Raw genomic sequence first — 16,777 nt, forward strand, 5'->3', positions numbered from 1 at the left:
ATCTCTTACGGAAACAAACAAAAAATATGAACACAACATGGAGGTTTGGGATCCCTTAAAGTCATTTTGTGAGAAAAAGAATTTATTTAGATAAGTTTCCTGACTTAACATATCTTGAACAGCTAGTTATTGATTATCAATTTTATTGGACTGTTTCCATTAGCCACTACCTTGTCTGTCAAATAATTGTTTAAATTGTTGAAGATTTTTTCTTCAATAATTTTAAATAGTTAATTATATAAAATGATAATCAAAGTTAATAGATTTTTTGTTGTCATGAATACTTGATATGTATCCATAGCAACAAAACATTGTTTACCTAACTTTAAATGTGAAATGGAAACTGATGTCTTTTTTAAACTTTGGAAATTTTGTAAATATCAACATTTAGTAATGCTAAATTTCCCTAAGGAAAGTACAGAGATTTACAGAAAAATTCACCTTGGTGTGGCTGTATGTCTATGTACTACACAATGGAGAGCTCATTAAAGAGCCTGCTTGGTAAATATAAAAGTTATAGGCTTTTTTATGCAAATCTCAATTTAAAAACAATATTTTCTTTTAATTAAAAAACTTTCTTTCTTCAATTAAAAAACAATATTTTCAAACAATTCTCATATTTAATTTTGTAAATACACTGAAAAAACAGGAAAAAAAACTTTTGAAATTTTTTTTGATGCAGCTATTAATGAATCATTCAGAAAGTATTTTAAATTAGAAAATTAAAAATATATGAAGTCTTCTGCTAGTAACATTTTCCTATCTCTATCTGGATCAAATCTTTTACACATCAAATGAAGAACATATTTATTTGGATTTTAAACTTTTAATTTATTTTAATTTTTAATTTATTTGGATTTTTAATTTTTATTTGAAATTAAATAGTATTTATTAGTTTTTGATCCTCGCAAAATAGGCACTTAAAAGTTTTATTAGGAAGTTAAAAAAAACAGACTTGACATCTAAAGGTAAACTGTCGATGTAGAACTGTCGACTGTAGAAATACTTTATGTGCTAGTCTTGGTATTTTTTCAATATGTGCATGGAATATTTTTTTTATCTCTTTGAAGTACTTAAATTTATTTTAAGCAAATTTTTAAATAAAATTAGTGTACTTTTTATTATTTAAAACATATACTTATATATTTAGAAACATTTAGCATTTTGCATTAGCTTTGATTCTTGGCATTACCAATAACTTTTCATAAGAGTATAATATAAAAAAAAGTTTTTAAATCATTTTTGTGGAAAATTCTAGAACAGGCTGAAACTTTTAAAATTGGTGGTAAATTGTGCAATCTATGCTTAATGGAAAAATATACAATTTCATCACCATTAAATTTATTAAACAAGGGTAATCAACTTGCGTCTAAATGTCGTAATGAAAACAAGTATATGAAAAATATTATCTACTATAGTGTATATAGATCAGCATTTGCTCACTAGTTTAGCTTATCTTTATAGCATACAGCTTTCTCAGAAAATGGAGAAAAAACAAACAATAAATAAAGAAAATATTTTTGCCCCCCCCCCCCCCAAACCCTCAGTCAATGTAGCTATTTTAGTGTAACTTCACAGTGCTTATCTAAACACGCATTTAATTGTGTGTATGTATATATATATATGTATATATATATATATATATATATATATATATATATATATATATATATATATATATATATATATATATATATATATATATATATATATATATATGCGTGTGTGTGTGTGTGTGTGCGTGTATATGTATATATATATATATATATATATACATATATATATATACATACATATACATATATATATATATATATATATATATATATATATATATATACATATATATATATACATACATATACATATATATATATATATATATATATATATATATATATATATATATATATATATATATATATATATATATATATATATATATATATATATATATATAATGAATTAAGTTAAATTATTAGTTTCATGTTATTTTTGTTATGTTTTAATTATTATCTTATTTTTAATTTGCTGTATTTAAAGTTACGGTCACTATATATCTATAATTTATTTTTAAAGTCTGTTACAAAAATGGTTCAAGAAGCATGTACATATGTTGATCAAATAGACTCCAAAGTTGAGCGTATAAAATTAATTGATACTATAAGAACAGTGACTGCTGGCAAGGTAAAAAAAAAAATTTTTATAAATTTTTTTTAAAAAAGATCTTAGTTTTTATTAGTTTTTTTATATTTTTTTTTACCTAATTTTTATTTATTTTTTAATATTCTTTTATTAGATATATTTAGAACTTGAGAGAGCACGAGTTACTCGAAAATTATCTGAGTTAAAAGAGGCTGAAGGCAATATATTAGGTTAATGTTTAATTTTCATTTTTATTTCAGTTTCATTATTTTTATTAGTTTTAATTTCTTTATTTTAACTGCTAAATGCTTCTGTTTTATTTTTATTTTTTTTCCTACTGTAGAAGCTGCCAGCATTCTTCAAGAGTTACAAGTTGAAACTTATGGTTCAATGGAGCGTCAAGAAAAAGTTGAATTTATTTTGGAACAAATGCGGCTGTGTTTAGCAAAAAAAGATTTTATTCGTACTCAAATTATTTGTAAAAAGATAAATACAAAATTCTTTGATGATAATAAAGAGCAGGTTAAAAATTAATTATTTGTAATCATTTTTTATGTTAGTATATATTTTTCTCACTCAATATTTTATATAAGGTAAAAATTATGACATAAAGCATAAAGGGACAGATACAGTAAAAGGGTGCAACTTTGCTTAATGACAAGTCAAGTAAGGAGTTTGGGTTAATGGAACTAGAGATGATAGCTCGTTTGAGCAGTGATCATGATAGTATTTGTAGAAAAGAGAAAGATATGTAATCTTATGGTGATGGGAGAGCTCAGCAGATAAAGTATATCCAACTATGTTGCAGATATTTATCATATCAAGTATTTGGTTGGATATGAAAAATGTCAAATCTGGTACACTTCAACTATATATATGTATATGTGTATATATATATATATATATATATATATATATATATATATATATATATATATATATATATATATATATATATATATATATGTATAAATATATATAAATATATATATATATATATATATATATATATATATATATATATATATATATATATATATACATATATATGGGGGCAATTCCACGGCTGAAAATGAAAAAGTAGTCAAGTTTTATTATCTTTTTTGCCAACTTTTAACAAATCAATATTGATGTAGACGCATAAAAGTTAATTTAAAATATATCTTTAGCACTAAAATTTATTTATTTAAGTCATTTATATGCTTCCGAAAGTTATGGTTTTTCTCATTGTCGCATGATAAAAAAAGTATCATTGTAAAATATTATTTTAACCATGAATTTATTTGCATAATCAGAATTAATTTAGGGTGAAAATGGAGCTAACATGTTCAAATTGTTGTTGGTCAAATTATACTTTATAACATATATATTCTATAAAGTATAATTTGTAAATATATTAATTAATACTTTATAAAATATATATTTCAAGAAAATAACGAAAGAACTTTTGCAATTTTCATGTAACATAAGTTAACAAAAACATGATAAAGTTTTGTTTTCCAAAAATTAGTTTAAAAACTTGAATTTTTTAATAATATGTGCGAAAGAATATTAAATGTTACGTTTTTACATTTAAAGTTTTGAATATCAATGCTTAGTTAAAGCACATTTTCATTTTAAATTCGTGTAATGTAAGTTAAAACTACATGCGTTTACTAAAGTTCTGGCTCTTTTTCGTTAACAAAATGAATTACGTCAATAAATAATTCTTATTTCTTTTTGTTGGTTTGACAAGGTTCTAAATGAAACTTTTTATATTTGGAGAATTTAGAAAAAAATCTTTTATTTTTTTTAATGTTAATTAAAATTATTTATATTATTGTTTTTTTATTTGTTTATGTATTCTTATCTTGGTTTAAATAAATAAAAATAACTATTTTTGTGTAGACATTAAAATAAATAAAAAAAGAAGATTTATTTGCTATTCTCCTAATGTAAAAAAAATCAGTTAGAACCTTTTTTATTTTTGATTTAAAACAAATGGTTTGTAAATGCAATTAAGTGGGGTCATACATAAAGCACGCCACTCCAATTTTGTCAATTCTTAAGCACCCTTCTCTCCTGTCACAAACAATCTCATATACCTGAACCCCTCTCCCTCCTAAACTGTGATAGCAATTTTTGCATCAAAAATATTTTAAAAGGTTTAAATGTAAATACTTTGCAGCATTTTAAAAATTCAACCTAATGAAAATAAGGTAATTTGCATAAGAAGTAAGAAGTGTAAGTAAAAACTTTGACAAACCATAGATTTTCTTATTTAAATGACTCAAATAAGTATTAATAAAGTTGTAACACTAAAATAATTTTTTAAAGTTGCTCTTGGACTTGCAGAAAAACTGTTGTCGATTTGAAAACTTTCATAAATGTTATAAAAAATCACTGTGTGAGTGCCACCAGTTTTTAAAATTTCCTCTGTTAATTATTTTCAATGAATGCGTTAGTACGTTTGCAATTCTTTTGTTACGTAGTTTTAACTCTTAATAATAGATATAAAAATTCCATGATAATAATCGCTCAGTAATGTAAGTGATGTAATGTAAGTTAAATATATAGTATCAAAAAAACCAGTTTATTTTCCTTAGGCGGCCACCTCTTATAAATTTTTATATATTTTCTAAATTGGTATAGAATTCTCAACATCTTGTGAAAGTTTTTAATACAAACCGCTTTACTGATTTGCAGAAATCTGGCTTAAAAGTTGAAGCAATTTTTTTACCTTTTTTTCTGTGTAATGAAAGTTATATCGCATTTTCTATAATAAGTTCACCCTCTTTCGGCCAGATTCAAAACTTTTTAGCTTTTTTATTCTTTAGACTAACAGCTTTCATACAAAATAGCTCAAAGTTTAATTTACAGTTTAAATAGGCAAATATCTGATAAAGTTGTTGCACGTGTAATGTAAGTTAAAAATGGAATTGCCCATGTAATGTAAGTTAAAAATGAAATTTCCCATGTAATGTAAGTTAAAAATGGAATTGCCCATGTGTGTGTATATATATATATATATATATATATATATATATATATATATATATATATATATATATATATATATATATATAATATATATATATATATATATATATATATATATATATATATATATATATTATTATTATTATTATTATAACAGATCCAACTACTGTATCAAATATATTAAACAACTTTTTTGTTACTATCCAAAACAAACTTCAAAACAAAAACATACCTTCAACATCCAAATTTACTGACTATTTCAACTCTCCAAATTCTAATACGTTCTTTATTGATCCTGTCACAGAGAATGAAATCTCTGGTCTTATTAAAACCACTCTTAAAACTGAAAAAAGCTTTGGTTCTAATAGCCTTCCTACATTCCTTCTTAAACTTATTCCAGACATAATTTCTAAACCTCTCAGTATTATTATAAATAACTCATTTCAAAACGGTTTATTCCCAGATGCTTTCAAAGTTGCTAAAGTCATTCCAATATTTAAGAAAGGAACTATAATGGATATTTCTAACTACCGACCTATCTCTCTTCTTTCAAACCTAAGCAAACTCTTCGAAAAAGCTATGCATAAGAGGCTCTATGCATTTTTGAATAAATTTAAATGCCTTTACAAACACCAGTATGGGTTTCGTGCTAATCATTCCACGACTCACTCACTTATTAAAATTACTGAGTCAATTAGAAAAGCTCTCGATAATAAAAACTTTGCATGCGGTGTCTTTGTAGATCTACAAAAAGCTTTTGATACAGTAGATCCTTCTATCCTACTCAAGAAATTAGAATATTATGGAATCAGAGGAATACCTCTTAAATGGTTTACCTCCTATCTTCACAACAGATCTCAGTTTGTCTCAATCGGAGACTCAAAATCTACTCAAATAAAATGTTCCAATGGTGTTCCTCAAGGCTCAGTATTAGGACCACTACTTTTTCTTCTTTATATTAATGACCTCAATAACTCAATTAAGTATGCAACTCCTTACCACTTTGCTGATGATACTAACTTGCTCATTATCAACAAATCTTTAAAAAAAATTAACAAATACATTAATCATGATCTTGCCAATTTAATTCAGTGGCTTCGCTCAAATAAGCTTTCCCTCAACTGTAACAAAACTGAACTGGTCATATTCAAATCTAAAAAAACAAAAATCAATAAAAATTTGAACTTTAGATTAAGTGGATAGAAAATCATTCCTGTAAACTCAATCAAATATCTTGGAATTATAATTGATTCCAATCTATCGTTTGTATCCCACCTCAAAGACTTAGCCTTAAAATTGAGCAGATCAAATGGAATGCTGGCTAAAGGTCGCCATTATGTCAATCTGAAAGCATTATTAAACATATATCATGCCATTTTTGGCTCGCATATATGCTTGTCAAATATGGGGACAATCTCAACAGCAAGAAGTTTTAAGGATATCTCATCTTCAAAACAAAGCTTTTTAAATAATACATTTTCAGAATTACAAATCCAATCCTAATGTGCTTTATCTTACTTCTAAGATCCTTAAACTATGTGACCTTGTTCAATTCTTGAATTGCTAGTTTGTCTGGAACCACCAACACAAAAACCTACCTCTTACCTTCAACAATTTCTTCCCAAAAAATGCAAATAACCGATACTATCTTCGATCAACTGATAATCTCAATCTTGCAGTCTTAAATCATCTTTCTGTTACTTATGGATATAAGTCCATAAAAAACCAAAGTATAAAATCTTGGAATAACCTTCCCTATGACCTAAAAGCTCTTCATTCAATTTATGTTTTTAAGAGTAACCTATTCCATTCCTTCCTAATCAAATACAGTTTATAAATCCAAAGATATATGTATCTATGTATAAGTGTTTGTGATAAGCGCATGTGAATATGTGTGAGTGTATATGTATGTATGTGTATATGTATACATGGATGTGTATGTGTGTATGTGTATGTTTGTATATATTTATATGTGTATATATATGTGTGCGTGTGTATGTTAGTATATATATGTATATATATGTTTGTGTGTATGTATGTGTATATATATATATGTGTGTGTATATATATGTATGTGTGTATATATATATGTGTGTGTGTTTGTGTGTGTGTATATATGTATATAAATATATATATATATATATGTGTGTGTGTGTGTGTGTGTGTGTGTGTGTGTGTATATGTATATATATATATATATATATATATATATATATATATATATATATATATATATATATATATATATATATATATATATATATATATGAGTGTGTGTGTGTGTGTGTGTTTATATATGTGTCTATATATGTCTGTATGTAACATAATGTGTGTATGAACATAATTTTATATTCTGATATTTTCATAATTACTGTCGTGTAAAGTTTTTATATAACCAACGTTATTAATATATTTGATTATCTATTTGAGTTTATAAATCACAGTATAGTATAAATCACATTAATAAAATATGATAATAACACATCGCTCAATAAGTCCGTAGGATAGCTAATAAAACAACAACATTTTGACATAATTTGATTTTATTCATCAACATAGTCTGCTTTTAAGGCGATACAGTCATTCCAGCGCTTCTCTAACTTTTCGATACCATGTTTGTAGAACGATTTATCTTTTCCTTCAAAATATGCTTCAGTTTCGGCGATGACCTCCTCATTCGATCCAAATCTCTTTCCCTGCAGCATCCTTTTGAGATCTGAGAACAGCCAATAATCGCTGGGGGCCAAATCAGGCGAGTATGGTGGATGGGGCAACAATTCGAAGTGTAATTCATTCATTTTTACCATTGTTTTCATTGACTTGTGACACGGTGCATTGTCTTGATGAAAGAGAATTTCTTTCTTCTTCATGTGCGGTCGCTTTTCGTCAATTACAGCCTTCAATCGTTCCAATAATGCCATGTAATATTCGCTGTTGATCGTTTTACCTTTCTCAAGATAATCAATGAACAATATACCATGGCTATCCCAAAATATGGAGGCCATAACCTCGCCAGCAGAAGTTTGAGCCTTTGGGCGCTTTGGGCGGCTTTCACCTGCTGGTGTCCACTCAGCCAACTGTCGATTTGACTCAGGAGTGAAATGGTGGATCCATGTTTCATCCATTGTGACGTAGCGACGCAAAAAATCCTTTTTATCTCGGTGAAATAGTGCCAGACATGCTTCAGAATCATCGATTCGTTGTTGTTTTTGGTCCGGTGTTAGCAAACGCGGCACCCATTTTGAACAAAGCTTTCTCATACCCAAATGTTCGTGTAATATTGTAAACACACTGCCTTCTGATATCTTTATGGCCTCGGCAATCTCCTTCAATTTCAATTTGCGGTCGGATAAGATGATTTTATGGATTTTTTTGATGTTTTCCTCAGTAACTGCCGAATTTGGGCGACCGGAGCATTCAGCATCATCGGTGTTTGTACGACCATGTTTAAAGTCAGCAAACCACTTTTCAACCATTTGCCTCGATGGAGAGGAGTCCGAATAACACTTATCAAGCCATTGTTTGGTCTGCACCGTGTTTTTTCCCATCAAAAAGCAATGCTTAATGAGCACACGAAATTCTGATTTTCCCATTTTTTTCAATTCACAAAAGTTGATTCAATCGTTCACACACTAACTTGGTAAATAATGGTCCGATTGTCATGAAACTTTGACAGATATCGTTTGAAGGTTGGTACTTTCTAAAAACAATACGGATTCGGTATTTGTGTTGCCATCTATATGTCATCCTACGGACTTATTGAGCGATGTGTTAATATAAATTACATTAATAAAAGGTGTATGTGTGTGACTAATACTAAATTACTATTATTCTTTTTATGATTATTGTAATTATTTTTATTGTTGTCATTTTATTTTTATTATTATCATTATACTCTTATCATTGTATTGTTATTATTGTTACTACTACCACTCTTATTATTATCATTATTAGTATTTTACTCCTTTAACTTTTAATGTTTGCTTTGTTACAGCTGTGGACGATTATTACTATTAGCATTAACAATATATTTAGTAGCTTTTATTTACAAGGTTTTTACTAAAGATTAGTACATGTACTATTTGTAAACTTCCCTGAATGTAACAACTATTTCAGAATATATATGAATTGAATTATATATATATATATATATATATATATATATATATATATATATATATATATATATATATATATATATATATATATATATATATATATATATATATAGATAGATAGATAGATAGATAGATAGATAGATAGATAGATAGATAGATAGATAGATAGATAGATAGAGAGAGAGAGAGAGAGAGAGAGAGAGAAATAGATCCAGGTATTTTATGGGCCTAACTAATGTAACACAAATGAATTGATTATGGATAGGTGATTATTGGTAGGAGTTTAAGTGTTCAGGCCTTTCTCTAAGCAGTTAATGTGAATTCTGGAGGATACAAGATTTTTATGATTTGATAAAATAACATCTTTAATTCAATTAAGTCCTACTAAAACATTTTTTATATATATTTATATTATAAATATATATAAAATATTGTTAATTGCACTTAAAAATAAAATGTAATTCAAAAATTAATTTGAAAGTCTTAAACAATTTTTTTATATATAACCTAACTTTCTGTTAAAAACTTTTTAGAACTCTGATGACAGTTGTACTTAAACAGGTTTTTAAAAATATTAAGAGAATAAACAGATAATTCAGACTAGAAGTTTTGTTGTTTTTGAATATTTTACAGATCATAATTTTTTCTGTTTGTAATTACTAAACTAAAAAGTAATAATAGTATTGAAAAAAAAAAGTGTAATTATTATGTTGAGAAGTGTTTGAGTAGGGTCTGGTGGTTGATATTACCAGACCTTACTTCTGCTCTTGATTATAAATTTTTAAAAGTATTTATTGCAACAATCTAGATCTTCCTATATTTATGAACGGTATTGTACTTGATGAGTCTTCTACCCTTTGTCTTCTAATATTAACTCTTACTTTTGATCTTTCTTGGAAACCATATATCTAATTTCATCTTTTCTCTTCCAGTAACAGTACCGCGCTCAACTTGTTTCTCCGCGCAGCGGCCTTGTTCGTCAAGGTTCGTGTTTCCGAGTTATAGAGTTGGGAGAGGGTTATAAACCATTATTAAGTAGCCTCCTCATCTGTAGTGGCCTTCTCGGCCTTGAGGAGGTAAATAACGAAAAAAAAACAAAAAACTTTCCAATTCTAATAGTGGTTGCTTGCAGCCTTGTTGGAAGTGAAAATGTTTGTTTTAAAAAAATTTCAAAAAAGTCCTTTTGCTCAACCTTAAAGAGTAAAATAAGAAAAGGTTTATGCTTAAGGCATGAACTGGAATTTGTTTGTAAATCAAATTTTTAAAGTTGAAGACTAAAATGATCCAGTTGATTTTGCTTATTTATAGAGCATTAGTAAATGAATAACATCTAAATAAGTTACAACATAAAAAAAAAGAATTTTATTGAGTAATTTTTTACTGCACTATTTTTTTTTTAATGTTTGTAAAAAAATGGTAGAACTACATGAACATTTTCTGCTTATCCCTTTACCTGTTTGCTTTTTTTAACCCTTTTATGCTCTACATCTTTTTTTTTTTTTTTTTTTTTTTACTATTTACACTACGCCCTTTTATTATTATTTAAATCTAACACCCTTTTACATTACGCCCTTTTATTATTATTTACACCTAACACCCTTTTTTATTATTTACACCTCACATCTTTTTGTTTTTATTGTTAATTAATAGTAATTAAATACAAAATTTTGTTTCCTAATAATTAATTAATTAATATTTTTTATTATAAATATAATTTTAAATTTTATTTTATAGTTTTGAATTTATTTTAGGTTCTTAAATTAAAGTATTACCAGTTAATGATTGAACTTTGTCATAATGATTCTCAATATTTATCTATATGTAAACATTACCATGCTGTTTATAATACACCATGTATTCTAGAAGATTCTCTTAAAAAAAAAGAGGTAAGAAGTGCTTTGTTTGTTTTTTTAATTTTTAAATAGAGTTATCTTTAACTTCTTTGAATTTTAATGGTGATCTAGATAGTATCATTTGCTTAGCAACTCTGTTATTTATAATTTCTGGTTTGTTATTGACTGCACCCTTCAAATTGTGAATTTACTATTCTATTCAATGAGTTTTCGTTTTGATTGCTTAATAGATTTAATTTGTTAATTACGTTTTATTTGTTATTGGGCTTTTAATGTGATAGTTCAATCATATTTCAAAATTTGTGTGATCTTAAAGTAAAAAGAGTTCAGTGGATGTAAACTTTTTTTTAGATTTATTTTTTCTAAAACAGTAAAGCTGAAGGAAAATGTGTGTGTTTCTGTTGAAAAGTAAAATTTAAAGATGAGCAAGTAGTTTTAGCGCTTAGTCTTGGATTTCTTTTAATTTCATCAGTGCAAACCTTATTTTGTTTGTTTGTTCTGTCAATGAGTTCTAGTTTGCCAACACCACTTCAAGCAAAAGAATTCCAAGCAATGAATATCAAGATAGAATCCTATTCTTACGTTTGAAATTTTGTATAAATTGATGACCCAATAAAAACCTGTTGTTTTAAATAATTGCTTAATGCTAAAAATAAATATATATTTATTATTAACTGTTTTTTTATTTATTTATTTTTTGCAATTTTACTGACCCATACAACTGAAAAGGTAAAAAGAATTAAGGAATTTTCTGACTTTTGGTTCTCGTTCTTTGGATAATTTTTTTCTAAGTATAAAATGAATTTCTTGGAACAAAAATGTTATTTAGTATTTATACTATTTTAAAAAATAATACTGAGTAAAAAATTTAAATTTAAAAGTTTTTCTAAAAAATAAAAAAATCATTGGGGTCGATTTTAAATTTTTTATAGGCATTACGTAATGTGGTTCTATATGTTCTGTTGTCTCCATTTGACAATGAACAAGCTGATTTTTTAGCAAGGTTATCTGAAGATACAAACCTTGAAGCAATTCCTTTATACAAGTGAGTTGTGTTTTTATTAGTTATGATAATTATGTAGTTAATAAATCCTTTGCACTAGTGAGTGGTATTTTTCTTTTTTGATATTATGATAATTATGTAGTTATAACTCCTTTGTACAATTTTTTTTTAATTGCAATAGTTTGGTAGTTGTTTATAAATTTCTTTTTAATCAATGTTGAATATTGGGAGAACTTTCAGTTTAATTTTTTTGTTTTTAGCTGTTCTTTTATATTTAAAGTTTGATTTACATATATATATATATATATATATATATATATATATATATATATATATATATATATATATATATATATATATATATATATATATATATATATATATATATATATATATATATATATATATATATATATATATATATATGTAAATCAAACTTTAAATATAAAAAAACAGCTAAAATTTGTTGCTTTTTGTTTAAATGGTGTTTTTTATAAATTATTATCTTGCAACATTCTACCAATAAAAATTGTTTCTAATCTGTATAATACATACATATTGTTGTTCTGTAGAAGCAAGAATATTTTTAGGCAAATGTTAAAAAATTTTACTACAAAAGAACTTATACAGTGGAGTAAATTTCAACAACTCTATGAGCATGACCTATGTGTTGGAACATTAGAAAATCCTGTTACTGGTGTTTTTGATAGAAATACAGATAGCGGTAATAACAGATGGAATGAATTAAAAAAAAGAGTTGTAGAACATGTAAGCCTTTTTTTTTGAAAAGCAAATACAATTGAAACAAACAGTGGATAATCAACATAAATAATGCTAGTAATAATAAAATTTAAAATGCATTCGGTCTGTATTTTTTGATTTTGATTACATTTATTATTAAAAATGAAGGTATAACTTCAGCAATTTTTTTTTCCAAATAATTATGAGATTGATAGTTTTGTATTTGTTTTGAAAAAAACATAATTATTATAAAAAGCAATAAGTATCTAAAACTTAAAACGCATTTTCAACAACATTAAAAGAAATCATGCAAATAAAAAAATTTTTTTTAAGGTTTTCTGAAATATATATAATTTAATAGAATATTAGAACTATTATGTTTATTATAGTTTTCATTTTTTACTGTGCGTTTAACAAGTATTTAGTAATAACTTATTAAATACTTAAAATTATTATTTTTAAATGTTTTAATAAAGAAATGTCAAAACAACTTTTATTTTATTTTTAGTTCCCTTTTATTTGAGTTTCTTCAAGTTTATACCTTTTTTTTTTTTTAAGTAAATAATTTAACAAACTTAACCTGAGTGATTTTCTTTATGACAGTCCTTGGGCAGTTGTCTTTTCTCTCTCCGCTGATAAATGTGCCACCTACATAACCTCCTGGATCCAGGAAGGTATGGAAGCCTTTATTCCTTTTTGTCGATTATAAGTCAAGCCTCATTCTACTCCATAGTTTTCACCTTGTGCAGCTGCTACATCTAATTGTAATCATTTTTTTCATCTTTTTTTAAAAAAGAACTCTCTTATAAACAAATGCTAAAAGTTACTAAAAGATTTTATTGTGCATTAGACAGAGGTGGTAAGGTAATGGCTATTGCTCTTGACATATCTAATGATTTTGATAAAGTTTGGCATGCTGGTCTTTTCCATAAGCTTGCTTTCATATATCAAGGACATTTTTTTTAAATTATCAAATCATTTCTTTTTAATTGCAATATTAAAGTCATTCTCTAAAGCCAACACTCTTCATGTCCAGTAACTTCAGAGGTACCTCAAGGTTCCTTGATCTTGTATTGTTTCTTATCTACATTTACAATCTTCCTGACAATCTTGTATCTAAAATGACTCTATTTGCTGACAACTCAACTTTATACTCCTGTCTTGTCACAAAGCCTTCTCTTTTCGATCACTAAGAACAGGCAGTTGATTTTGAATCTGACTCACTTCTGTAATAGATTGGGGCTTGCAGTGGCCTGTGAGTTTTACCTCCAACAAAACTCATTTATATACTGCAAATAACTATTGCAATACAGTCGACATTCTTATATTAATGAATAGCAACCCTCTCACTGGATTATCATTCACTACTGATCTCTCATGGAAACGATATATTCAATCGATTGCAAAGTTAGCATCTGCTAAGGTTGCTTCTCGGTGTCATGCTCACCATTATCTTATTCCATTCTTTACCTCTTCAAATCTCCTATTCGTTCCTGTATGTAATACTGTTGTCATATTTGGGCTGGTTCTTCTAATGATGCTCTTTCTCTTCTAGGCAAGGTTCAAAAACGCATTCAAAAATTTTTTCCATGCACTTCAATCCTAACTTTTGAAATCTTCTGGCTTTCCTGATTCATACAACCTAATTCCTTGTCTTCTGTCAATTGTTTCCTTGCTCAATAACTCTATTCTTTGTTTTCCTGTAACTCCTAAAATAAATATGGTGGCTTACAGCCTTTTTGGGATTTAATTTAATTTTTCTTTTATGATTCCCACAATCAAAATTGATTTACAATTAATTTTTAAAAGTCTTTATATTTTTGATATTTATATTAATTGAATTTTATTTTCAGTTTTGATATTTATTTACATATTGAAATAAACATAATAATATACTTAACATAGCAAGCTTTTTGGACCTGCCATTATATGAGCCTAATTCTATGGGTACATAGCAGGTTCACTATCTTAAAATTATGTATGATGTTGATGGTATGAGTTAATGTTGATATTATAATAATAATATTTCTTTAGAATATTCGTGTTATGGAAAAATACTATTCAAGAATTACAATGTTAAGAATGTCAGAATTGCTTGATCTTACTATTAAAGTAATTTTTTTTTTAAATATTTTATGAGTAAATTTTATTTTTATAATAAATATATAAAGAATAAATGAATCAAACCACATTTCTAAGATTAAAACCACAATCTTGTTTACAATAAATATGATAATAAAAAATAGATATAACGTGAATGGTTATGAAAATAAATTTTGCTGTTGTTAGAGTTTTTACTAATTTAAGAAGTTTTTTTATTTCAATTAGTAATTTAAAATTTTTCTATTTTAATTAGTGCAGTTGAATCTCTGTATCTCAAATTCTTAGGGTACCGGCAAAAAAGTTCAAGATATCGGGAGTTATCGAAAGTCAACTGTAATCTAAAATATTTTCACATAAATGTAAAAATATTTTAATTCAATATGTGAAATTATGAAAAAATGTGTGAAAATAGTAATATATGATATATAGTGATATAATAGTTTGATAAAAAATAAGAAAATAAATCTGATAAAAATAACAAGATTTATTATAAATAAACTTAAATTAACTTCAAACTAGGGTCTATCGAAATTAACCATGTTTGTAACCAGCTGAGCATTATGAAGACCCAACATGAGTTTCAAACATATTTTGCATGGATGCTTAACTCCGAGTTAAAGGGCCACACAAAGCGTGATTATAAGTCACGTAAATAAACGTAAAATATAAATAATATGAATAAAATATAAGCTAGTTTAAATAAAACGTAGTCTAATTTGATAGGTCTTCTGCCATCGGTTTTTATTACCTTCAATATTGATTTATGATTATATTTTATCATGAATTTCGGTTGATGGTTATATTTAATTATAATGATAATTATGAATTATAATATATATAATATAATAAGTCTAATAAATAATAAAATAAATTATAATAGATAGGTTATATTAATAGTTATAAATTATTATATATATATATATATATATATATATATATATATATATATATATATATATATATATATATATATATATATATATATATATATATATATATGTTATAATGATATAATTATGTTATAATGATTATATTTCATACATTTGATTATTTCTTTACGATTATATTTCATCAAGTTCTATATTGAATTCACTCAAAGCGTTTCACCATTATGCCCAAGGACATTCAGTTGGCGAGAAAAATAAGGGAGAAATGCATGCATATTAGCATAAATGCCTATATGCATGCTGGGAAATACTGCCAATATGCATGCTGGGTCTTCAATAACAAAATTAAGATTAAAATTATATATAATCAAAATATAAAGTTATATATTAGGGTTATAGATAATACAAATCAAGATATTTTTCTATTTCTATTTAAACAAAAAAAATTATTTACCTGTTTGTTTAAATATTAACTTGTTTTAAATATTGTTTTGACTTTTAAAATGTTTATACTAAACAGATGCTAAATATACAGTCTGAATAAGTAGATCACTATATTTTGAAATAATGAGCGAAGCAAGTTTCGTTACCTAAGAATTTATAAAGATCACATGCTGTTAAATAACTATTGCTGTCTTTTGTATTCCAATCGACACTGCAGTTGTCTACTGACAACTGAGGAAAATACGAATTTTTATAACATTTACATGTTTGAAATTTACACTAACGACATAGACATTGAAAAAGCAGTGGTAGACTGGTATTTCTAGATGTGTATGCATCAATATCTATATCACTGACGACTGACTTACAAATGAAAGATGTACTGCCTTTCTAAATTGAGAAACAGATGGCTGGTTTTCTTAATTTTTTTTTATATTCTCTATAAAATCTCCTTATCCTTTTACATTTGCTACTGCTGCGATACAAAACGTATGGTAAAAACCA

General features: G+C 25.9%; 1 protein-coding gene across 1 annotated transcript in view; it reads left to right on the top strand.

The window, feature by feature from the left end:
- Positions 1–16,777, top strand: part of LOC100211225 (26S proteasome non-ATPase regulatory subunit 12) — a 38,054-nt gene that overhangs the window by 20,319 nt on the left and 958 nt on the right. Inside the window, exons 4-10 of the mRNA XM_065804211.1 lie at positions 2,080–2,187; positions 2,300–2,375; positions 2,489–2,667; positions 10,994–11,128; positions 12,028–12,140; positions 12,689–12,866; positions 14,874–14,951. Of these exons, the coding sequence (XP_065660283.1) occupies positions 2,080–2,187; positions 2,300–2,375; positions 2,489–2,667; positions 10,994–11,128; positions 12,028–12,140; positions 12,689–12,866; positions 14,874–14,951 (867 nt within the window). The remainder of the gene's footprint in view (positions 1–2,079; positions 2,188–2,299; positions 2,376–2,488; positions 2,668–10,993; positions 11,129–12,027; positions 12,141–12,688; positions 12,867–14,873; positions 14,952–16,777) is intronic.

Source organism: Hydra vulgaris, chromosome 08, assembly GCF_038396675.1.
Source record: "Hydra vulgaris chromosome 08, alternate assembly HydraT2T_AEP".
Lineage (NCBI taxonomy): Eukaryota > Metazoa > Cnidaria > Hydrozoa > Anthoathecata > Hydridae > Hydra > Hydra vulgaris.